The following is a 25,915-nucleotide window of genomic DNA, read 5'->3' as shown; positions in this document are numbered from 1 at the left end:
TCACTTAAAGGGAGCCATGTCACATTCTTTTAAAAAAAAAATTTTTAACACTTGTTTGTTTTCTGAGAGACAGAGAGAAAACAGAGTGCAAGCAGAGGAGGGACAGAGAGAGGAGACACAGTATCCAAAGCAGTTTCCAGGCGCTGAGCAAGCAGTCAACACAGAGCCCAATACAGGACTTGAACCCACTAACCATGAGATCATGACCTGAGCTGAAGTCAGACACTTCACTAACTGAGCCACCCAGCCTCCACGAACCATATCAAATTCTAAGGAACTTCCTTTCAAAGTGCTGTCCCCAGATTAGAATGGCTAGTTTCTACAGTTCACTAGACACCAAGTAGTAGGGTGAGGCAATAATGTCCTTTCTTCAGACACTACAAATTTTTATTTGTGACTTTCTCTAGCTTTAGAATGGGAAGCATATCCTCTATCCTCAGCTGTGTATTTTAGTTGCCAGTTTTGGAATAATATGAAAATCTGCTCACCACTCAAGATTATATAAAACACTGAAATCTAATGCTTTGTAAAATAAGGTGGATCCTGGCCTTAGGTGTTTTGCTTTTGTTTTTGTTTTGTTTTGTTTTTATTTGTTTTGTTTTTTAATATAAACAAATCCAACTAAAAAGAAATAGAAAAAGTCAGGTGTTAAAATGAAGTTATATATAAATTATAAAGACAGCATATTAGTTTTCTATTACTTTTGTTACAAATTACCACAAGTTAGTGGTTTAAAATGATTTAATATCTTCAGCTCTGTAGGTTAGAAGTCTAACACAGGTCTCATTGGGCTAAAATCAGTGAGTAGGTGAGGTTGCATTCCTTTTTGGAGGCTTTAAGGGAGAAACCATTTGATTGCTTTTTCCAGTTTCTTGAAGTCACAACATTCCTTGACTCTTACCTCCATTCTATCATCTTCAAAGCCAGTGGTTAACACATTAATAAGTCTTACCAATTTCCTTCCATAGCTCCCTATGACCACAGCTATGATGATAGCTACCTCTGACCATAACTGGGCTTGATTAATTCTTTGCTTTAAAGAATTCATGTGATTTCTTGGGACCACCAGGATAATTTAAGAAAATTTCCTTAACTCAGTTCTAATCTTAATCACATCTACTAAATCCTTTTTAGCATGTCAGGGTAATATATTCACAGGTTCCAGAAATTAAGACATTGGTGTTTTGAGGGACCGATATTCTGGCTATCACAGACCAGTTGAATAAAGCAGTGGTGTTCCACATAAGCATCAAAATACACTACAGAATTGAGGGGGGGGGAGGGAGAGAAAGAGAGAGAGAGAGAAAGAGAGAGGAAAGAGAGAGAGAAAGGACCTCTCCCAGATATACTGCCTTAGGATCTTCAGTGCTGGGTCCTCCTATGGTCATTTTAATTATTTCTGATCATCTGCTAATTGACAGGCATGGGTTCAAAAATATGATAATATTTTTAATATAATGTTTAAACATTTTTAAGTATTTTAGGGGAAAACACAATAAATATATCACATCATGCTACTCAAAACATTTTTACACTCTAATTCAAATTGCTTTGAAAAATTGTATGATGTGGTCACACAAACATGCAGACATATAACCCTAGACTTAATATATATGCATGATATTAAAAATAAATTCAATACCACTACAAAAATGCAAATTTGTCACATGTTTGGAGATTTGCATATGTAGCAGAAGCTGTTCTGGCTATGTAAGAAAAAGTTATACTTGCCTGTGGGTGTAGAAGAAATGTTAAGGGCATATACTTCCCGATAACCATTTCAGTGAGAATATAAACATAAGAACTTCAATTTGTCACTGAAATATAGAAGAGGGATTAGCTCTGAAGAAACCCATAATAAGGATTGATGAGGATGATGGGGGCATGTGATAAAGTCTATCCCACTTCTATGCTCCATAGATGAGTATTTGAGCCCTGCAGAGAGAAGTTCTATGGGCAGAAGATAACAGATGTGAGGGACAGTATAGGAGTGAATGCTATCTTTAGGAAAATGACTATATTTAAACCTTAGCCTCAAAACTACTAGCTGTTTAACACAAGATATATCACATAACCTTTAGTTTGTACTTCATTCCTTTCACCTGTAAATGACATAATAACTTTACCTATTGGAATGGAAAATACCAGCTAATGTGAAGCCTCAGCAGCTAGATAAATTGGTTCTTTCAGCTTGGAGGGAAAAATAAGTTGGAAAAAAAAAGTGCGTACAAGCAGCCAATTAAGTATCATCCCTGTGACAAAAATATGACTAAAAGTATTTCTTTCACACATACATTGGATTGCCTCAGTGTAGCTGTCATTTGTTTGGGAAAGAAGAGAATAGAATGCAAAGACAAGGAAATGAATTATATGTTGAAGTTTTGCATAGTACAGAATTCCAGTATGGTTATTGGCACATGGTACAGACTAGAAACAAATAAATTATAAACCTACAATTCTTTTAAGGGTGTTATAATGTCAGTGAAACTAGCAATAGGAACTAAAATGTATCTTGATTATACAGGTTTTAACAGAACTCAAGTTCTCAAACTTGCATGCCTATGAGGCTATCTATGGGAGCCTTACATACCACAGGCAGCCTTCTGCCTCTATATTCACTTTGTGTGACAAAGAATGTCCCAGAAAGGTGAGCAATGCACTCTGAAAGGCAATGAATGAGAGAATTTTCTCAGACAGCAAAGCTAGGTTGTAATCAAGAATCTTTCTGATTCCAGTTGGCATAACCATTGCTCTGGGGTTTCTCCTTACTTCATTTTCAAAATGGCAAAGTTGATTGCAGTGATCTTGCTTCAACTCTGCCATTTTGTATTGTATAAATTGAGAGCAAATTACTAGTCTTCATTCATGTATTCTAGCATCATAGTTCCGTTCAATTGAATTCAGAAACTTGCTGGAAACACCTTGAACCTTCATCAGAGAATGAACATAGTCTATGTGTAGAAAAAAAATGATGAAATAGGGATTTGATGATTAGAAGGACAAACTGTGATAAGAAATTGGTAACAAAGGAGACAGACCATTTTCCCTGTACTCATAAGGCTCCCTGTTTTCTAAGGCATTACCATGTGACAGGGTTAAAACCAGTGGAATTAGAGCAGTCTGGCTTATCATAACTTCCTGAATCCAGTTCTTTCACTTTCCCATCTGTTGACTGTATATTGATGCCCACAGTAATATTGTGTTGAAATGGGAAGGACTTTTATCAACCTGCTGTCCTGAGTGGATTGGATGGAACTGAGTCCTAATTCAGGAAGCCCTCATTTAGACTTCCTATGAATAAGTTTAATTCTATTTTGTTGAGTAAGCCACTAATATTTGGGGCCTTATCTGTTATAAAGACTCATATTATTTTACCTTATTACTCTGTCTTATGGGGCTATTGAGAGAATTACACTAGCTAATGTGTGTAAATCCTCAATTCATAGTTCTTATACTTTTACTAAAATGTGCGTGACATTTTACAACTTGGGACACCTGCAGTGCTGCTTTGGTTTGTCAATGTATTTCATTAAGAATCATATGCAATCCACAAGTAATAAAATAAGGAAAAAGTCCTCTGGCAAAAATTATTAAACATTAAATTGTGATGATGGCTAATGTTTAAACAATTTTGGAATTGACCCATTTATGTGACTTCTGGTTTCCGCGCATCTCCAAAATCCAAGAACATAAAGTTAAAATGATTGATTCACAGCTTTTAAAGTCTTTCAAGATTTTTAGTACAGAACCTTGTTTTATCCTATTCATGTAACATTAATATATCAGTAATTATCCACTGGAACAGGAACATCTGATTTTTCAAATGTATGAAAATAAGATTGTATTTTGCATGGGAAATTTTATATTATTCATTAAAATGAGAATTTTAAGAAAGAATATGTCTTCACAAGTATCATGTAAACAGGTAAACATAATCATAGAAAAATAAATTTTCTCAGTAGTTAAGCAATTCTTCCGCATTTGATAGTTGGTGGTCATTTACAGCATTTCACAGGATATGCGTTTTGGTAATTGATCTGTTAGCATATTTAATCAAATTCAGTGTAGTTTAGGTATATTAATATTATGCTCCAACAGAACACCATGGAGGAAGCTTTATTGCTTAAACTGTAGAAAGGTCACACATTTTTAGTGTATTTAATGTTTCAAAAATAATTACATTTTCCTTGTCAGTTGGGAAAATAGAAAGATAAGATCTGTAACACACACAATCAAATTTAACCTTCTTAATGGAATATTAGAGATCTGGGATTTATTTTCAACATTTATTGAAAGGTATTCCTTATAGACATATTTTTTAAAGCCTTTTTTTAATGTTTTTTATTTATTTCTAGGAGAGAGAGAGAGAGAGCGTGAGCAGGGGAGGGTCAGAGAGAGAGGGAGTCACAGACTGAAACAGGCTCCAGGCTCTGAGCTGGCAGTCAGCACAGAGCCCGATGTGGGGCTCGAACCCACGAACGGTGAGATCATGACCTAAGCGAAAGTCGGACGCTTAACCGACTAAGCCACCCAGGCGCCCCGCTTAGAGACATATTTGTATAAATTACTCAGTGTAGAGAATTGTAATCCATTTCTGGAATTCTAGGTATCAATTACCTCATGCTTTTCAGATGACTTCATGTGAATTTTCAAATGTCAACTCATACATGACACATAAAAATGGGTACTCATTATTCTTTCGTGTCCTCTATTATTTATTGATTTTATTAATCTTGCCATTCAATAAGTATTTACAAAATATCTCTTTGCTGCAAAATATCTTTATTTTGGACAATACATATAGGCTAGGCAGAAAAACACAGTTGGAACCAAAAGTCCACAACAGCTGATATAATGTGAATACACTTGACCTTGTCAAAACCTTCCTTCATTTTATCAAATGTATCTTTTTAAGAAAGATAAAATACTCAAACTTGAAATGTTTAGGCATCTCTATGTCTACATTTTCAGAGAAAGCCCATCACAAATGATTCTTGGCAAAAATCCAATGGTGAGAATTGGTGTGCAGAATGAGAAGCTCTTCTGAATGTGTGAAAGATTGACTCAGTCATGTGAGGTACTTCCAACTTGGTCATCACCACTAATGCCAATAGTTTCATTGAAAACAATATAAAACAAATTTTTAAAAATGATTAAAAGATATGGGGTGCCTTGGTGGCTCAGTCAGTTAAGTGTCTGACTTCAGCTCAGGTTATGATCTCACGGTTATTGGGTTTGAGCCCCATGTTGGACTCTGTGCTGACAGCTCAGAACCTGGAGCCTGCTTCGGATTCTGTTTCCCTCTCTCTCTGCCACTCCTTCTCTCTCTCAATCTCTCTCTCTCTCTCTCTTTCTCAAAAAATAAATATTTAAAAATGATTAAAAGGTCATTTTATTCTGTACTTCTATTTCCATTATGCCTTAAATCCCAATAATATGAACTGTACTAGAAACTGTAGTTAAGCTGATTGACAAAGATAAATGATTAAATTGTATGAAAAGAATAGCATTGCCATATGAACTTAGAATGTCCTCGCATTGACAGTTTTGATACTGACCTTTCTATCCTAGGAAGTCAAAGTGCAATGAATTGAAATATGATACCTGCGTTAAACTTGCAGAATTGCACTTAAATAGTACTTCACAAAACTGGCCCTTCATATGGTCAAAGTCAGTCAAAGGTAGAATAAAATACATTGCAGAACTTAGAAGAGCCTGAACTGAAAGCTTGCATAAAAAAATTCAATTCTATGTCATTGTGAGTATGCTATAATCAGCTATAAATTGGTTGTGGAGGATGTACTTTAGACAGTATAATTTTCCATGATTTCTCAGGAGAACAGTGTCACCTAATACTAATATTATTTGGCAGAAAATAACCATGCAGGAGTGGGAGTGCTAAGATCTGACTCCTTACAAAAGACCAGAGCTTTGAGTTTTGTGTTTGGCAGTAAACATCCATGCTGTAGGAATATCTTGTTCATGCCTTTTCCATTCCTGGGAAAGCAAAGAAAGATGGCAGGGGCTTCTAGCTATGTCGTTATATCCACTTCCATCTTAATTGTGGAACTCTTAAGTTTCATCTTGACTAATGCAGCGTGTTGTGACAATGTATCCATATTCTTGCACCAGCATACCACTTACTGGTCACTTCTAAATAGGAATGAGCATCTATCTCTCAGCAAGCGCAGGGGAAAGATGAAAACCAAGGCAGCCACTGTGAACATAGAGATTGAAATAACAGCATATTTACAATGCAAGAGTTGGCTATGCTCACCCTGGAACATTTTCATTTGAACCGTTCCATTAGAGACAAATAAGCTTCTATTCTTCTATAAGCCATAGATTTGTGTGTGTGTCTCCTTTTTCCACAACTAACACAGAGGAAGAGCTATGAATCGAATCAAGAATTCAGAAGAACTATGAGAACTTTGGATTGTGATAAGCTGTGTCCACATTAGAGGGCAGATTGTCTCAGGGCATGATTTGAAATGAATGAGAATCAACTAACTGATGCTTGTTGCAGTATTGCCTACACCCCCCTAACCCCCCTAAATAAAACATAATGGATTCTAGCTATGTCATATTTAAAGCCTCTTACAGAGATCAATTATAAACATTGGAAAATGCACAAATAAATTATTTGAAGGCCTCAGAGTACAACCAAGGAAACTTAACTTGAGTGACCTATACCTCATAGAAAAGGATAGCATTATAAGCCACATAATTCCCACAGGGCATTTTATCCAGGGCATGTGTGGATTAACAGTGCAAGGAATGGAAAATGAGGAGGAAAGAACATTCTGAGATTTTTGGCCTTTTCATTGCAATGAGAAAACAAAAACTGAACTTCCAGATTGTCAAAGCAACCTAATTTGAAAAGGTTGAGGAAACACAGGAAGAGATTAGCCTGATATTCTGCATATCATTCGCCATCAAAGCATAGGTGAATATATAAGTTGATGACACTGTAGTACTATGAGTCAAAATAGATTTAAAGTGAGAATATTATATGATATAAAAAGGAACATTTAGCTATGATTAAAAGCTCAATTTTAAAAGCTATAAAAATCCTAAATTTTATGCAGCTAATAACATAAGTTTAAAATATATAATAAAGCAACAATTGACTAAAGTTGAAATTGAAAGATATTGAACCATAATTGGAGATACCAATACAACATACTCCACAGTACAAAAAAAGTCAGACAAAAACTCAAGAAAGATAATGTTTGAATATCAAGATTAAGAAACTTGATAAAAGTCATACTGACATAATGTGGGAACTTTTAATGTTGACTAAATTCTGGGAAAATAGACATTTATTTAAAAGATCAAATATTAAAAGATACTAACCACAGTGACAGCAATCTAAAAATTACTACTAAAGACATGACACAAAAGTATTAAGCAACATAGTTCTAAATATGTTACATGCTATGTTTCAATGAATTTACAAAACATTTTAAGTCTGATAATATTTTGTGTCAAATAATAATGCAAGTAAAATGTGTATGTTTTATATACATAAAATATTTTGAATCAAACAATGCAAGTAAAATGCATTGTGCCTTTTGGGAACCTGCAGAATCTGTCTTCAATGGGAAATTTAAAGCCTTAAGCTCATGTCAGAAACTCTAAGAATTAAACCTTTAACTACCAAAGTCCAATGAGTTGAATAGCCCTCAAAGGATGTGTCAACATCCTAATTCCCAGAACCTCAGATTCTTACCTTAGTTAGAATAAGGCTCTTTATAGATGTGATTAAGTTAAGGATCTTGAAATAGAGAACATCTTTTTTTTTTTAAATGTTTTATTTATTTCTGAGAGAGAGACAGCATGAGCAGGGGAGGGTGAGAGAGAGAGAGAGAGGGAGAGAGAGAGAGAGACAAAATCTGAAACAGGCTCCAGGCTCCAAGCTAGCTGTCAGAAGAGCCTGACGCGGGGCTCAAACCCATGAACAGTGAGATCATGAACTGAGCCGCAGTCGGATGCCCAACCGACTGAGCCACCCAGGCGCCCCTGAAATAGAGAACATCTTGTGGATTCCTTTGGGCCCTTAGTTCAACATCAAGTTCCCTTGTAAGAGACCCACAAGGCAGAAGTGAGAGACAGAAGAGGAAGAAACAGTGTGACTACAGAGGAAGAGATGGGAGGGATGAATCCTCAGCCTTGGAATGCCAAGAGCTGCCAGAAACTGGAAAAGGCAGATTCAAACCTCCTGAAGAGACCGAGGAAGCACAGACTTTTCAATGCCTTGAGTTTGAATATCTGGTATCCAGAACCGAGAGAGTACATTTCTGTTGTTTTAAGCCATCAATTTGTTTTAGCAGCCATGGAAAGCTAATATAGTAAGTAGTATATAAAGCTAGAAAAACCAAAGCAAAATACTCCCAAGAGAAGTAGGAGGAAATCATGATAAATATGAGATGAGAAATTAATTTTTAAAGGGGCACCTGGGTGGCACAGTCAGTTAAGCGTCTGACTCTTGATATCAGATCATGTCATGATCTCATGGTTTGGGGGTTCTAACCCCGTGTTGGGCTCTGTGCTGACAATATGGAGACTGCTTGGAATTCTATCTCTCCCTTTCTCTCTCTGCCCCTCGCCCCTCTCTGTCTATCAAAACACATAAACTTTAAAAAACCAAATAGCTCAGACTCCATCTCCTTTACACTAGCACAGAGTACACACCAATTATGAAAAGTTACATAATGGTGTCTCTACTTAATAATATTTTGGATTATTAGAGTCTTAATTCTTAGCTTTACCATTTAGAAACTTTACACATTGATCTTTATCTTTCTATTCTTCATTATTTAGCTAATCTTTCAGACCCACTACCTGCCAAGTCACCCACATTAAACATCTCAGCATCCCACAATAGTGACTAGTTCAAACAGCAGTACATTAACTAAGGTAATTCCTTCCACACTTTCCATTCTTTCTTTTTCAGTATAGATTATGTGTGTTAGAAGTAGATATCTTATCAATTACTGGAACATGAGGAGCACTGACAATATACAATTAGAATAGGAGCTAATCTGGTTAAGATTCTAGAACCAGAGTTTAACACAACAACTTGAAATAACATTGATTTGTCTATATCTGAAAATGTTCGAGTATGAAGAATTTAAACATGTTCATTTTAGAAGCTTTCTGTATGAAAAAGAGGATACATATGAATATTAAGTGGACAAATTATAGATTCTAAAGTTTGCTATTGCCTTTTTAATAATCCTTCAAGCCCTGCCCCATTTGCTTGAATATGATTAACCAACCATAAATGCAAGAATAGACCTTGATTAGTTTAAGAAAACCGATATTATCTTATGTGTAATGTTTGTGGCTCAAAATTATTCAAGTTACCCAATATCTTCAAACAAGAAGAAAATAACGCTTTTATGTCAGAGTTGTCAGAAGACTGATTTTCCTTCCATCCTGTTTCTGGATAATGAAACATACACTGCTGTGTATGGCGGTTAGCATTTTGCAAACTCTCATTGAAGCCTGGATTAGATAAGGGTATAGAAAAGAGATTCACCAAGAAACATAGCTTAGTGATGTAAAAGAACTATGTCTGTATTCCATCCAACCTCTAAACTATTAAGTTAAAGCTGTCCATATATGGACGTTTTGGTTTAAACAAGCAAGAGTTTTCTATTACTTGAAGCTAAAGCCCTTGGATATGGATCAAGATGGAAAGATGTTATCAGTATGACCTTTTGTTGTTTCATTTTTTCAAGTGATTAAAAAGATGCTGTTTTCCAAGAGAGGATTGACTTTTGAAAGAGAACATAAATTTAGTGTGCACTTGCTGATTTCAAGTAACTTTGAAACACACAAGCAGATTTGTCAATCGTGTCATTGATCACAAACTCAGATGAGAAAACTAGAATACACAAAGCCCATAAATAACAAGTGAAGTATTTTATTTTTCAAGGGAGAAGTCTTAAAATAAACACAAAGAAGGGTTTCAACTGAACAATGTAGAAATACAGTAGTTTGCAGAGTGGAGGAAGACAATGAGCCTGAAAAATCTACTGAGGAATGGACAGAGATAATCACAGTAAAGCAAGGCAGTGTGATCTCTGTCTCTCTCTCCTCTGGCACACACACAGTATTTAAAGAAAGAAAAATACTACAATGTTGCCAAATTCTGTTGCTTGATCAAGTAAAGTGAAAATGAAACTGTTCAATAGATTTAGAGAATGCATGTCATTGATTATCTTAAGGATAGTTGTTTCCATGAATTACATATAGGATTAGAAGTCAGACAAAGGCAGTTGAAAAGTTAGCAGAAAGTTCAGATTTAGAGACAAAACAGGTTTGGCTGGTAAGGAAAAGAAGATGTGGGAGTCATAGATATGTGCAGTTTTAAGTATTTGTATGTGTTTGCATATCTTTTGTATTGTTTTCTAATAATTATTAATTGTAATAATAAATATAATTATTACTTTTGTTTGATAATTAATGGCTTATTTCTTAGAGCAGTTTCAGGTTTCTATAAAAATTGATATAGAAATACAGAATTCCCCTTTCTGCCCATGGATGCTGCCAAAGAAGCATCCTTGAAGTCTCCCCTCCCGCTACTGTCAGGTCTAAATGAGAATCTCCCAAAGAGCCTGAATAACTGTAGAAGCTCTTCATCACAGGCTTAAGCTTTAAAAACAATCAGTGAGAGTTTTAGGAGTCATTTTGAGCAATAGGGAACACTTACAGACTCGGTGAGGTGAGAGATCCAAACCCCAAGCTTTCCAGAGGTTTGGGGTTCGTCATGTATGCCTCTGTGGCAGAGGTGGATGAAGCCATGAAATCAAGGCTACACAAGGTGGATGGAAGAGTTATGGAACCAAGGAGAAGAGAATAATCTCAAGAGAAGATTCTCAAAGACCTAGTGGCCACTTAACTGTGTAAAACGTTTTCGTTGATGGTATTAAAGAAGACACTGAAGAACATCATCTAAGAGATTACTTTAAACAGTATGGGAAAATTGAGGTGATTGAAATCATGACTGACCGAGGCACTGGCAAGAAGAGAGGCTTTCCTTTTGTAACACTTGATGATCATGGCTCTGTAGACAAGATCATCATTCAAAAACACCATACTGTGGGTGTTGTCTGGGTGGCTCAGTCAGTTAAGCATCCAACTCTTGATCTCAGTTCAGGTCATGATCTTATGGTTCATGGGATTAAACCCCACAATGGGTTCTGTGCTGATAGTGCAGAGCATGCTTAGGATTCTCAATCTCTACTTCTCTCTGCCATTCCTTCTCTCTCTCTCAATCTCTCTCTCTCTCTCAAAATAAATAAATAAACTTTAAAAATGTATACCATACTGTGAATGGCCACAACTGTATCTAAGCAAGAGATGGCTACTGCTTCATCCAGCCAAAGAAGTCCAAGTGGTTCTGGAAGCTTAGGTGGTTTTTGGGGAGGTGATTTCGTTGGGAATGACAACTTTGGTCATGGAGAAAACATCAATGGGGCGAGGTGGCTTTGGTGACAGTCAAAATGGAGGTGAATATGGGGGCGGTAGGGATGACTATAATGGATTGATAACAATGGAAGCAATTTTTGAGGTGGTAGAAGCCAAAAGGACTGGCAATTACAACTATCATCTTCATATTTTGGACCCATGAAAGTAGGACATTTTGGAGGCAGAAGGTTTGGGCCCTATGGTGGTAGAGGCCAATACTTTGCCAAACCACGAAACCAAGGTGCCTCTGGTGGTTTCAGCAGCAGCAGTAGCTATGGCAGAGGCAGAAGGTTTTAATTACCACCAGGACACAAAGTTTATAGGAGAGGAGAGCAGAAGAAGTGATAGGGAGGCTCCAGGTTACAACAGATTTGTGAGCTCAGCCAAGACAGGCCCCAGCTGTTACGAAGAGGACATGTTTTAGACAATACTCATGTGTATGGGCAAAAAAACCCTACAGGACTGTATTTGTTACCAATTGTAAAACAGGTTATTTTAGTTCTGTCTTATGGAAAGTATAAATCATTCCAAAAAAAGGGTTTTAATGTAGATGTTTTCTACATCCATCCTGTTGATTGCTAAATGTAAGAGTCTGATCATGACATGGAATCGATGTGTCTTTAAGGAAAAAAAAAAAACAACAGAATTCCCATATACTTGCTCTTCCTCAAAAATAGTTTCTCATATTCTTAGATTAATGTGACATATTTGTTAACAAATATTGATAAATTATTATTAACTAAAGTGCATAATTTAAATTAGAGTTTATTTTTGTGTTGTATAGTTCTATGGGTTTTGATAAATGCGTAATGTTGTATATACACCATTATAGTATCATACACAAAGGTTTCACTGTCCTAGAATTTCTCTGTATTCCATTTTTTCTCCTCTCCACTCACTGCCTCTTCCTGACCTACTGATCTCTTTACTGTTTCAATATTTTTCCTTTTCTACAATGTCATGCAGTTGGGATCAAATAGTATGTAACCTTTTAGATTGGCTTCTTTACTCAGTAATATGCACTTAAGATTCCTCCATGTCTTTTCATTGTTGGTAACTCATATCTTTTGAGCACTGAATGATATTCTACTGTCTGGATATACCATGATTTGTTTATCCATTCACCTATTCTATGCTTTCTTTAGGTGGGCATACTTATGTGTATTTACATGTTTGATGGAAAGAATTCAAAGAAACTCTTGAAAGTACTAAAGTCTTAAGAGACAATAAACAAAGTAAATCTTCATATAAGGTAGAGGAATTTAACTGGAGAAGGGATACTGTTTGTCTCTATTGAAAACTAGGGGAGGGGAAAAGAGAGGATGCAGATATATAGAAGTTTATAAATTTGAGGGTGGAAATTGAGAGAGCTAACAGCTTATATTTAATCTGTGATTGGGGACTAAGTCCATCAGCTAATAAGGAAGAGAATGACCAATGAAGATGAATGTTTAGAACATGTAAGTGTGTTAGAGAATGAGTTTGTACCGTGTTTCATATGTAACGGTATTCATGGCCCAGCAGTTAATATATTTACTCTCACTTGAAACTTCTGCAAGAAGTTTCTATTATTTCCTTTAATTAAGCTCTCTCTAGTTACTCTGATAGGTGAATGCTGTGACCATAGAAATTTTTTTAATATGGAAAATATTTTCCTAAAATTAAGTTTTATGACTTTGTAGGATTTTGGTATTACTGAAATGTCTCACTATTCATTTTGACTTTAAACTGCTATATCTTTCTTTATTCAATAAAAAGCACAAAATCAAAATGTGAAATATTTTGTTTTAAACATTAGACACAGAGTAAAATAATTGCATTTTGTAAATAATTGATTCATTCATAATTGTCCTCATGACACTTTATTTTGCTATATTAAAGAAATTTTCTTCACCTGCCAAAAAAATTTTTAATAACTCCCACTAAAAGAATTTCTAACACATACTTTTGCTAATTATGTATCCATATGAGAAACTCATGACATTAAAATTTATGATTGTGTGATTAAAATGATCTTTGCTTATAAAAACAATCCAGATATTTCCAGATAAACAAAGAAACTGTAAACATTGGTGTTTCTTTGAAAAAAATCTATAGTAATAAATATACCAGTACAGAATATGATAATATTCATAAAACCAGTAAGAACTTAATGGATTTTTAGAAATTTTATTTATAAAATTCTTTATCATTTTCTCAATATGAATATACTTGAAAAATAATGTCTTTTTTAAGAATCTTTTTTTCAAATGATATTTGAGTGATGATTTTTGGCAATAACCAATCTGTAAATAATCATATAAATCCAAATTACTAATATTATTTTTAATTTACATAGTTTACATGAATCTTTTGAATATCCATAAATTTACTGTGTCTACAACATATATAAAATTAATATTATTATTTAAAGTCAAGTACAGATCTTCCTCAATCTTAAAATAAGGTTATATCCTGATAAACCTATCTTAAGTTGAAAATGTCAAGAGCTAAAACTGCACTTAATACACCTAACCTACTGAACATCATAGCTTAGCCTAGCCTACCTTAAACATTCTCAGAACACTTACAATAGCCAAGGGCTGGGCAAAATTATCTAACACAAAGCCTTTTTTACAATGAAATGTTGAAAATCTCATGTAATTGGTTGAACATTGTACTGAAGCTGGAAAACAGAATGGTTGTATGGTACAGATTGGCTCTATGGTATAAAGGCTGTAAATGTATCCGTTGCTTACTTTTATGATGGCTAGGTGTTTGGCAGCTGCAGCTTGCTGCCACTTCCAAGCATCAAAAGAGATTATGTCCTGCATAGGGCTAGCCTAGGAGACGATCAGAATTCAAAATTTTAAGTATGGTTTCTAGTGAATACATATGACTTTCCCACATTATAAAGTCAAAAAATTTTAAAAGTCAAATCATCTGTAAGTCAGGGACTGTCTGTAGTTCATAATGCTTTATTGGAGATTTGCAGATAGTATGTCAAAAAATGATTTCAAAGTGAACGTTACTAAGAGGGCCTTCAGATATAAAGGGTCTGATAGCTGTCTGACCTAAGTTTTCTGTATCTAGATAAGCTGGGATAAATTGATGTTGAACAGAACATTTTTCACTTGCTATCTTGAACTTAGATTGTGTGATCATTCTAGTAACTACTTAAATAATACAAAGTTGCAACAAAAGAACAGAAACCACAGTATTCTTAATAATATTTTTCCATAAAATTTTGATAAAATGAATATATGAAGACTTGGCTCAAAATGGTATTTATCATTTTTGGTTTCAGTTTTCTTTTTTTGAGTTACTGGAAAACTGTGCTAAAGTAGTTAAATTTCTATTCAAAACCAGCTTGGTTCCAGATTTTCACCTGTAAGCATAACTGCAAGAGAGTAAAGGACTTAGAATCTCTTCATTGAGGTGACTGTCTGTATGTTACAGGAGTCCTAGTCTCTAAAATTTTGCCTTTAAATATTAGTACTGTTCTGCCCCCATACAATGGTAATGAAATTCTTCTCTCCCCTGATTTCTAAAACTTCTACTTGGGGATACACACATGTACACCCAAGTGTGTACATGTGTGTGTATAATATATTTTATATATAATTATATATAAAATACTAAATTAATACATATACTGTTTACTAAATATATTGCTTATGGATACACACATGCATACACAAACACAGAAATGTATATATGTCTGTCTCTCTCTACTGCTATATGTGAATATATTTATGCATATTTGTATATATTTAGTATTATTTTTACTTAGTAATTTAGTGTTGAATATGTAGTATATTTACTTCAATATACTAAATGTAAAAATTATATAGTCTTAATGCTAAATAATATTCTCACACATTATATTTTTACTAAGCTTTAAATGATAATAATTTCTTCAGCTTTTTTATGGGAAATAGTTAAGTGCAAAAACTTAAGGTGATTATGGTATATAATAGGAAATTTGGAATAAGGAAGATCAGTGGAGGTTTGCATTTCCATTTCTAATTCAAATAATTATCAAAGGTATTTTCTTTTCTTTTTTCAAAATGCATAAAATTCAAAGTTGTCAAAAATATTTGTTTCCTCTAATGCATGCACACATGTACAACATCAGTGTGCTATAAAATTTAAGGTTTTTTTTTAAGCAATTCAACAAAATCAAATATACTTAGCAAATTTATGAGTATCATAGAGATATACAAAGTATAGTTGATTGGATTTTTATGTATATGTGAAGAATCCAAGGTAATCAAGGGGATGTATGTGGTCATGATATCTAGAGAGCATTCAAGTTTCTTTTAAATTCATTATCACTGATAGGGATACTGTGGTCACATTACATTAGTACAAGTTGAAAGAAAGATGTGGTCTTGTATATTTGTGAATAAGTTATCTATTGTATGTATCTAAATTATATTTGCAAACCCATGGCTTATATTTTTGATTATGTGCATGTTTCCATTTTGGTTCTCAGTTATTCAAAACAGGGGAAAATGGTAATATGCACTATTTTTCATAAAGTGTGGTTTATATTAATTTTGAGGGACCATGCAAGTTTACATTTATTTTTTCTAGTGTCAGAATTTCCATTTCAGTGTCAGAAATGGAAACAATAAATTAATTATATTAATAGTGTACTACTCATATCTATATTATTAATGACTGTAATATTTATCGAAATTCAGTGTATTGCTATTTTTGCAGAGAAGACCATTATTTATTCACATAAATGAACCTAAATTTTATAAGTTTAATGGAATGGATCTTGTACATTGAGTTTCATAAATAAGAAATTATAGTTTGGGGGCACCTGGGTGGCTCGGTGGTTAAGTGTCTGACTTCAGCTCAGGTCCTGATCTCACAGTTCATGAGTTAGAGCCCTGCATCAGGCTCTGTGCTGACAACTCAGAGTCTGGAGCCTGCTTTGGATTCTGTGTCTCCCTCTCTCTCTCTCTCTGCCCCTCCCCTGTTTGTGCTCTGTCTCTCTCTCTCTCTCAAAAATAAATAAATATTAAATTAAAAAAAAATCATAGTTTGACAACAAAATGAGGATTAGTCATTTTTATCCAAGTATTGATGTTATTACTGTCTCATAGGTCCCTAAGACCACTCTTAGGTTCAATGATTTGCTAGAAAGACCTACACAATTCCAGAAAGCTGTTATACTTACAGTTAATAGTGTATTACAGTAAAAGGATACAGATTAAAATCAGCAAAGGACAAAAGTGTATATGGCATAGTGTAGGAGAAACTAGGTGCCACGTAACAACTGTCTTCTGACCTCTACTGTCTTTGACTCAGTAGAGAATAGCAACAATGTGTGATGACATTTGCCAAGTGCTGTCAAACGATGAAGCTCAGGCCTTCTTGGGCCTTGAGGTCAGCGTTTTCATTAAAGGTCATCATGAGGCATGAAATACTCATGTTAATGACGTAACCTATTGGACTCCAATCCTCCAGATGTCAAACTGACAGAATGGCCTCAGATCCCAACTAAACAAACATAGATGTTCACCGTAAGTTACAATGTTAGCATAAACCACCCGTGTGGCTTAATGTCTCAGGTATACAGAGACATTCTTATCTGGCAGGATATTTTAGAGAACTCACTGTTAATTTCCCTTGTAAGCAAGATAAGGGCCAGTCCTTTATTTGAAATATGTAGGGTTTGATGGGGCGCCTGGGTGGCTTAGTCGGTTAAGCGTCCGACTTTTGCTTGGGTCATGATCTCGCGGTTCGTGGGTTCGAGCCCCGCGTCGGGCTCTGTGCTGACTGCCAGCTCAGAGCCTGGAGCCTGTTTCAGTCTGTGACTCCCTCTCTCTCTGACCCTCCCCTGCTCACGCTGTCTCTCTCTCTCTCCTAGAAATAAATAAAACATTAAAAAATAATTTAAAAAATAAATAAACATTAAGAAATAAGTAGGGTTTGAGCACCCCAAATCTGCTGGATTAACTCTTTACTACCCAGTTGAATTTATAAAACTAGAAAATCATAGTCATTCAGTTGTTTGACAGATAGTTTTGACTTCTGTCACGTGCGTGTTGATGAGGAAGCACTGGGCAAATGAGCTTCAATCTTGACTTCATAAAGCTTATCTTTTCCAGGAAAAGATAACTAATATACAAAATTAATTCCTAAGAAGATATTATGTTGTATGCTAGTTAGCACTATGTGAAAAAATAAACCAGGAAGAGCAGGAAAGGTGTGGGATGGGTTCGATTTTAATGAGGCTTTTCAGAAATGGCCTTACTATGATGGCAATGTTAGTAAATACATGCAGGTGAGGAGGAACCAAGATGTGGATAACTAACAGGGTGAATAGCATCCCAAGTGGACAGAACACCATATACAAAGGCCCAGTTGGAGGCACATGTTATGTTGGAAAAACAGCAAGGAGAAAGTTGGCTGAAGCCCAAGAAGGATGAGAGACAGAAGGAAGTGGTAGGGCCAGTGGTGGAAACAGTTGCAGAATTTTCTCCAATCATTATTTTCCACAATTAATTTTTCCTATTGACATTTATTATGAGACTATTTTGGTTCTATTTTGTATTATGTAAAAATGGTTTGGAATGGCATAGACTTCTATAAGGAGACAAAGGTATTTTCCATCCTAGACAATTAGAAGAAAGGGCTGAGAAAATGCTTTGCCCCCATGTAGCTTTTCTGAAATTTGTCATTTCAAATGTTAAACCTAAATTGTCTGGTAAATAGTACTCTTTTATGAACAGTACCAATAATTGAGGATGTCCCAGGTGGTCCTTTTTGTGGGAGAACAAACAGAGCTTGGCACCACAGAGCTACTCAAAGAGATCGCCATGGGTCACTGTCATTGTAACAATGCTTACTTTGCACTGTTCTTGCTTGGCCATTGCCTGTTCACATGCTTTTCTTCACACAGCTGGACTTCTTTGTTGTATGTAACATATCATGTGGTGCGCATTTTCTCTTTTGTCGCCCATGATTGAGAACAGATGTTATATGCCTTTATAATTGTCTTCAGGAAGTCTCGATGCCTTTTAATGGCACTCTGTACCTTTTGTAATCAGGAAGGTTAGCCACATGCTTAGAGGCCCATGAAGTGTAGAACTTCCTTTTATTGTAGATAGTCACAGACAACCCTGGGCCTGCTGTTTCCCATTCACTGCTGCTGGAACAATTAGCGCTAATAAAGGTTTTTCACAACAGGTATTAATGCCTTACTGAAAAAGGTAAGGACATTTGGCTTTTCTTGGAATAGGCAAGCGTTGAGCTATGGAAGATAAATGGTTTCATAATGGAAGAAAACTTTTATTTTCCTCATTTAATCTTTTCCACTCAAAATAAGTTAATTCTTAGTCTTCAATTATACAATGAAAAAAAAACTAAATAAAACAAGAGTTATTCTCAAATGCGAGGCCTCAAATTCAAAATATACTCTCATAATTTGTAATTATTTTGATTGGATTAAATAGAATAGTATGAATAAAATCATGCAGAATGCCTTCTGTCAAAATGCTGATTTATTTTCTCTGGTGAATTGTGGATAAACTTATTTGGATAAATTGTGGGAAATTTTATAATGGCTAATAAAATTATTTTCACTAAAAATATTATTTAGACAGAATATAGATTTGGATTAATGCAAATGGCCTTGTTCCATTGCTTTTTTCTATTTCCTCAACCTAACAGAGCTGACAAAAGTGAATCTCAGACTTCATAAAACTCTTATGCTTTCATTCTTGTTTCCAACATTGATAGTAGTAAGGATAACTCTGCATAAGGTGCTTTAGTGTGTGTTGGACAGTTACTGAGTGCTTTAAAGTTATCTCCCTTACCCCTTGCATCTCTAGGCAGTGGTGAAGTTGAATGTCCACACCCACTGCCCTTAACCCCTATTTATTTGATTTCTCCAAAGTTGTCTTTTGACCATTTCCTCATTAATACTCAGTTTTTATGACTATTTTTCTTTAAAGAAAGCTTGTATTCTGTATAGTCTCTGTTGTATTCTGGGACAAAACAAATATACATCTTTAGAAACTAATTGTTTTCTCTAATTCCTAACTAGAATTTAAATTATACTTTAATGTAAATTCTTTCTTATTAGTATAAATCTTTAGCACAAAAGAGCCTGATAAAGTTGCTGTTTTTTTTTAAATATTTAGGTCAATTTGAGAAGAATAAACATCTTTTATTTTGTTTAAATTTATTATTTATTTTGAGAGAGAGAGAGAGAGGCGTGAGCAGGGAAGAGATTGCATTGATCTTATTGATATCTTTGGGTAGCATAAACATGTTAACAATATTAAGTCTCTAATCCATGAACATGGATGTCTTTGCACTGATTTGTTTCTTTAACTTGTTTCATCAGTGTTTTGTTATTTTCTGCCTACAAGTCTTTCACCTCCTTGGGTAAGTTTATCCGTAAACATTTTATTCTTCTTGATACTATTGCAAATGGTACCATTTTCTTAATATCCTTTTTGGATAGTCTGTTTCAGCTCTATAGAAATGCAGCTGAGTTTTGTGTTTTGATTTGTTTTATGCGCCTTTACAGAATGCATTTATTAGTTCTAGCAGTTTTGTTTTGATATATTCTTTGGAATTTTCTATGTGTAAGATCATGTCATCTATGAACAAGGATAATTTTACTTCTTCCTTTCTAATTTGGATGACTTTTATTTCATTTTCTTAACTATTTACTTTGACTAAAACTTTACTATGTTGAATGGAAGTAGTGAGAATGGGCATCCTTGTCCTGTTTCTAGTTTTAAAGGAAAATTTTTCAGTTTTCCACTGGTGAGTATGATATTAGCTGCAGGCTTTTCATATTATGTTGAGGTAAACTCCTTCTGTACCTATTTATTTTTATTTTTTAAAACAATTTTAATTTTATTTTTGGGAGAGAGAGAGAGACAGAGCACAAACAGGGGAGGGGCAGAGAGAGAGGGAGACACAGAATCTGAAACAGACCCAGGCTCTGAGCTGGCTGTCAGCACAGAGCCCAATGTGGGACTTGCACCCACGAAACCTGAGATCATGACCTGAGCTGAAGTCAGACACTCAACCGACTGAGCCACCCAGGCGCCCCTATTTCTTTTTATCATGAGAGGTTTTACTATGAAAGGGTGTTGTCAAATGCATCTATTGAGATAATCATGTGATTTTTATGTTTTTTTTCTTTTAATGTGGTGTATCACATTGATTTTCATGTTTTGAACCATTCTTGCACACCAATGACAAATCATACTTGCTTATGGTTTATGACCCTTAAAAGCTCACCTGATAGGCCCATTCAGGATTTTCTCCCTTTTAATTAACTTATTATCAAATGCATAGAGATGTTTATTACATCAACAAAATCCATTTATCTTTAACATAAAAAGTAATCTAACCATGAACATAATTCCATCACATTCATTCATCCAATTCTCACTAAAGGAGGGAGGATTATAGCAGATATGTACATCATCTGAACTTTCTGCCTCACTCAGATACAACATTTCTTGGTAAAAAATGCAAACATTGTTAAATCCATTTCACTTCACAAATTTTGCCAAGGTATTTGATTCCACCATTATAGTTATTTTTTTAGGATCAAAATTAGAATGGGTTAAGTTTTTTTCTTATAGTAAATTAAACCACCAGGTTCTAATAGTGGTGAAAAGATGTAATAAGCTTGCTTATTTCCTTTAGAATCTAGTCTGCCGTTCTAGTCACATGAAATTGTGGACTCATTCAGACTTGTGCTGTCCAAAAGAATACCTGTTGGCCACATGTGGCTTTTTAACCTTAAATAAATTAAAATCAAATAATATTAAATCTCAGCCCCTTGGTTATTAGCCACATTTCAGGTACTTAGTAGGCATATGTGACTGCTGGCTACTGGATTGAAAAAAATAGACATAGGACATTTTCATAATCAGAGAAAGTCCTTTGTACAGCTTTGACTTAGTTCCATGGTTCTCAAACTTTAGCTTGCCTCAGAATCACTTGAAAGGCCTGTTAAGCAGTATGTTACTCTCCTTCCACAGTAAGACTAAGGGGACATCTAAGAATTGCATTTCTATGAAGTTCCAAGGTGAGATTGAAGTTGTTTCATTAAATCACAAATAAAAGCATTAATTTAGTTATTAATCAATTTGCATAAACATATAGAAAAAGAAAACCCTAAGTAACTGTATCTTAAGGGTTATTGGAATCCTGCATGTAAGCATGTTTTTTACAATAAAAATCCTGATAGCAGAGAGGGTAATTGTCCTCAGTTAAAAGTATTTTGCTGCTACCTGCAGGTAAAAATGGATATAAACTATTGTAATGATTTTAGTCTTTTAGACAAACTGAATATTATGGTCAGAAAAATGTATCCAATAAATGAAAATCAGCATGCAAACGGCACTCATAATTCTTGTCAATAATTTCCTGTAATACAAGAGAATGGTAGAGTAATAATAAACAATGGTTATTTTACTCATAATCTATTTTCTATATAATAGAGGAGGCAATTTTCTAATAGCATATTTATTAAAATACAATAATTGTTTTAGGAGCAGAAATTATAATGGAAGTTTCTTATTATATCCCATTTATCATTAAAGCTTATTTGCCTTTATATCAGCTAGCAATTAGAAGAAAAAGAATGTCAAAAATATTCTGTAAAAGTGATTTTATACAAATACTGGCTATCAGTGGGCTCAATAGTGCCTTTTTGAGGGAAAGTTTGGAGATACGATTCTGAATTTAAAAAATTCTAATTTCAAACATATATGTTAGTTGTTCATATGATTTCATTGATTTTGGTGATAATCCTAGAAACTATGTGTACTTATCAACTATTGAAGTTTTTTTTTTAATATTTTTATTTCTAGGAGAGAGAGAGAGACAGCGTGAGCAGGGGAGGGTCAGAGAGAGGGAAACACAGACTCTAAAATAGGCTCCAGGCTCTGAGCTGGCAGTCAGCACAGAGCCTGACGCTGGGCTCGAATCCACCAACCGCGAGATCATGACCTAAGCGAAAGTCGGACGCTTAACCGACTAAGCCACCCAGACGCCCCCAGCTATTGAAGTTTTTAATCTTTCTTTTTTCAGACAGTATAAATTATATGGATAAAAACAACGAAGGAGTGAAATTTCCTCATGACATAGTCTCAACATATTCCCTGATGCCTAGTTTTTGCAATTTTTTGCAGTGTTTCCTAATATACACTTTATACCAACTTTTCTCATGAAAGAAGTGGAAATTTAAAATTAGTATTAATAATACATATATCACACAACTGTCCAGACATCAGTCTACTACAGTATATTTATAAACAAAATATAATGTAAATTTATATTTGTGTATAATAGAAATATATATACACACATAAAGTATCCCTATGCTAGAACTGAAAAACTCAGATGTTTTAAATACAGTTATTCTAATTTCAATAATATAAATTGTATTTTCCATATAGACATTATTTTGTTTTTTTAGCAAATACACCCATTATTTGAAACATTCAGTGTGTTTATATGAAACCAAATTGTTTCTTCCCAAAATGTCAACAAATCAAAAAAGTTTCAAGATATATCCATTCAGAAGTGACATTTTTTTCTTAGCAAAACATTACATATAGCCTCTTGTCAAATTTTTACCTATGTTGCTCCCATGTCATTCAGAGTGAGGTATTAAAATACTAAAAATAAAAAGGAAAATTAACATTAAAATGTTAATAGATAGCTTTGATAGAGATTTTTTTTAAAAATTCAAGTTAGATAACAATCAGTATAGCCTCGGCTTCAGGAGTAGAACACAGTGATTCATCTCTGTATGACATCCAGAGTTCATGGTGAAAAGTGCCTTCCTTAATGCCTGTCACCCATTTAACCCACCCGCCCTTCCAGCAACTTTTAGTTTGTTCTCTATATTTAAGAGTCTTTTATGGTTTGATTCCCTGTCTGTTTTTGTCTTATTCTTTCTTTCCTTCTCCTATTTTCATCTGTTGATTTCTCAAATTCCACATGTGAGTGAACTCATATATCTTTTTTGATTGACAATGGAATGTCAGACAACAGAATACTACTTGATGATGAAAAAGAATAAAATCTTGCCATTTGCACCACATGGATTGAACTAGAGTGTATTATGCTAAGTGAAATGAGTCTGTCAGAAGGAGATGATTTTCTTAAATATGACAAAAATTGGGAAACCATGAAGAAAAGGAATTAAAAATATGTTTTTTGACACTAGTGATTTCCTTGGCAAATAATAACACTAAAAATAAAATATGGATAAGACTCAAAAAAAACAATTCTTTCCTGGGTGCCTAGGGTGGCTCAGTCAATTGAGTGTCTGACTTTGGCTCAGATCATGATCTCAGGTTCATGGGCTCAAGCCAACAGCAGGCTCTCTGCTGTCAGTACAGAGCCCGCTTTGGATCTTCTGTTTCCCCCTCTCTCTGCCCCTTCCCCACTTGCACTCTTTCTCTGAAAAATAACTCTAAGAGAAAAGGAAAAAGAAAGAGAAAACCCTTTCTTGTAATGCATTATGTAGATATAAGTCTCAATAATGTTTTCGGGGGGCTCCCATTTATGAAAATTAATAAAAGGAATAAAAAAAATTAAAAGAAAATTTCATTTAAAATGAAGTTGGGAGGCCACCAGGGAGATCTCACGCCCAACCTCTCTTGTCAATTGTAAAGCCAACAGGAAAGAGAGACCTTGCTTTCCCAGCTGGAGGAAGAAAAATGATGGACTATTACAACTCATCCAATGTGAAGCCTCTATACTTCAAACTCCCAGTTTACTCCAACGGAGTCTTTTATTTATAACACCCTTCTCAACTTCCCTTCTGTTGTATAAAAAAGTGTCATCTCCTTTGTTATGTGGATTTGCTTTTGGTTTGTCCATAGCTTGCTTGTCCTGATTACAATTCTCTGCTAATCCCGAATGAACTAATTTTTTTAGTAAAATAACTGGCACCTTCAAAAATAAATAAACCTTTAAACATTAAAATTTCAGCATCCATCCATGAAGAGACACGCCTCCGTTTGGGTTGTGGGACGCAGCTTCCTAGACCGTGGACTGCGGAGGAGTCTTGACCTGCTCATGCATCCAGAAATAGGCAGACAGACTTCCTTACCAGCTGTGCCACCTACGTGACACTGAACCGGTTCTGGCCCCTCTGGGATGGGATCTGGGAGCGCCTGCAGAATATTGACTTGCAAAGTCATCTATGAATAAGAGAACCTTTGTGGTCCAAATTTCTGGATAAGTTCCAGCACTTCGTTGCAGCAAAACAAAGAAAAACAAGTTTGGATGCACTGAAAGAAAGAAGTGGAACAGTTTAACCTTGTTGGTATCACCTGGTCCTTAGGCAGCAGAATTTATGATTGTTTATTTCTCCTCAGGCTAGACAGTAGGATCTTGTCATTTAAATACTACATCCTTAGTGCTCTCAATGATATGAATCCCTTCATCTATTTTGATTAAAAAACAAACTTTTATCAACCCAATTTTCTGACTTTTTTTTCAGCTTTAATTGGACTAAACAGTATAGGCAGATTATTGAATAATATCCAAGCTGATAGGATTCCTCAAAGCCCTACATAACACTTCCAATCCCTACTTCACTTCAATATTCAGTTTTACTATTATTCATAGTAACTCAAAACCACTCTATTAGATCTAAAGTCCTTTGCTTTACTTAATTCTCTTTAAACTTTCAGTAATAAACTTATTTGGTAGAAAAGTATAAAAGCACCAGGTGTGAATTCTCTCAATGTACTGCAATGCCAATTATAAATTACCTATCCCGGGGCATCTGGGTGGCTCAGTCAGTTAAGCGTCCAACTTCAGCTCAGGTCATGATCTCATGGTTTGTGGGTTCAAGGCCCACATCGGGTGCTGTCCTAACAGCTAGCTCAGAGCCTGTAGCCTGTTTCAGATTCTGCATCTCCCTCTATCTGACCCTCCCTTGCTCACGCTGCTCTCTCTCTCTCTCTCTCTCTCTCTCTCTCTCTCTCTCTCTCTGTCTCTCTCTCAGAAATAAATTTAAAAAACCATTAAAAATAAATAAATTGCCTATACCTGCACCCATTATCTCATTCTGTCTTCTTCTCAGGATGGAAGAGTTGCCGCCAACTTCCATGGCAGAGTCTTCAACTATTACATAGGATGGCTCTCATCTCTTCAAGTATGTTTTCTTCATAGTGAGACTCAGGCTTTCCTCCCTTCCTCTCTGTCTCCCTCTTTTCCCCCACACATATTTCCAATGAATATTTAAACCTCTTAAATCTTTTCCAGTTCAAAAACAAAGCAACAAAATGACATTACCTGCACATCTTTCAATTCACCTATATTCTCAAGATTCTTACAAAAAAATTCTAAATGTGCTTTCATTCATTCCTCACTGTTCTATGATGGACTAGTAAAGATTTAGCAACTGATTCTTCAAGCATAGTTTCAATGTGAGTGT

At 34.9% G+C, this 25,915-nt stretch overlaps 1 protein-coding gene across 1 annotated transcript in view; it reads left to right on the top strand.

Annotated features, from left to right (window-relative positions):
* Window positions 1-24,953, top strand: part of LOC144227813 (uncharacterized) — a 311,366-nt gene extending 286,413 nt beyond the window's left edge. The window contains exon 5 of the mRNA XM_077759569.1: window positions 24,460-24,953. Within this exon, the coding sequence (XP_077615695.1) occupies window positions 24,460-24,600 (141 nt within the window). The 3' untranslated portion in view covers window positions 24,601-24,953. The remainder of the gene's footprint in view (window positions 1-24,459) is intronic.
* Window positions 24,954-25,915: the final 962 nt, after the last annotated feature.

Source organism: Crocuta crocuta, unplaced genomic scaffold, assembly GCF_008692635.1.
Source record: "Crocuta crocuta isolate KB4526 unplaced genomic scaffold, BGI_CrCroc_1.0 scaffold183, whole genome shotgun sequence".
Taxonomy (NCBI): domain Eukaryota; kingdom Metazoa; phylum Chordata; class Mammalia; order Carnivora; family Hyaenidae; genus Crocuta; species Crocuta crocuta.
The sequence above is the reverse complement of the archived record's forward strand: the minus strand, read 5'-3'. Positions and strand labels throughout refer to the sequence as shown.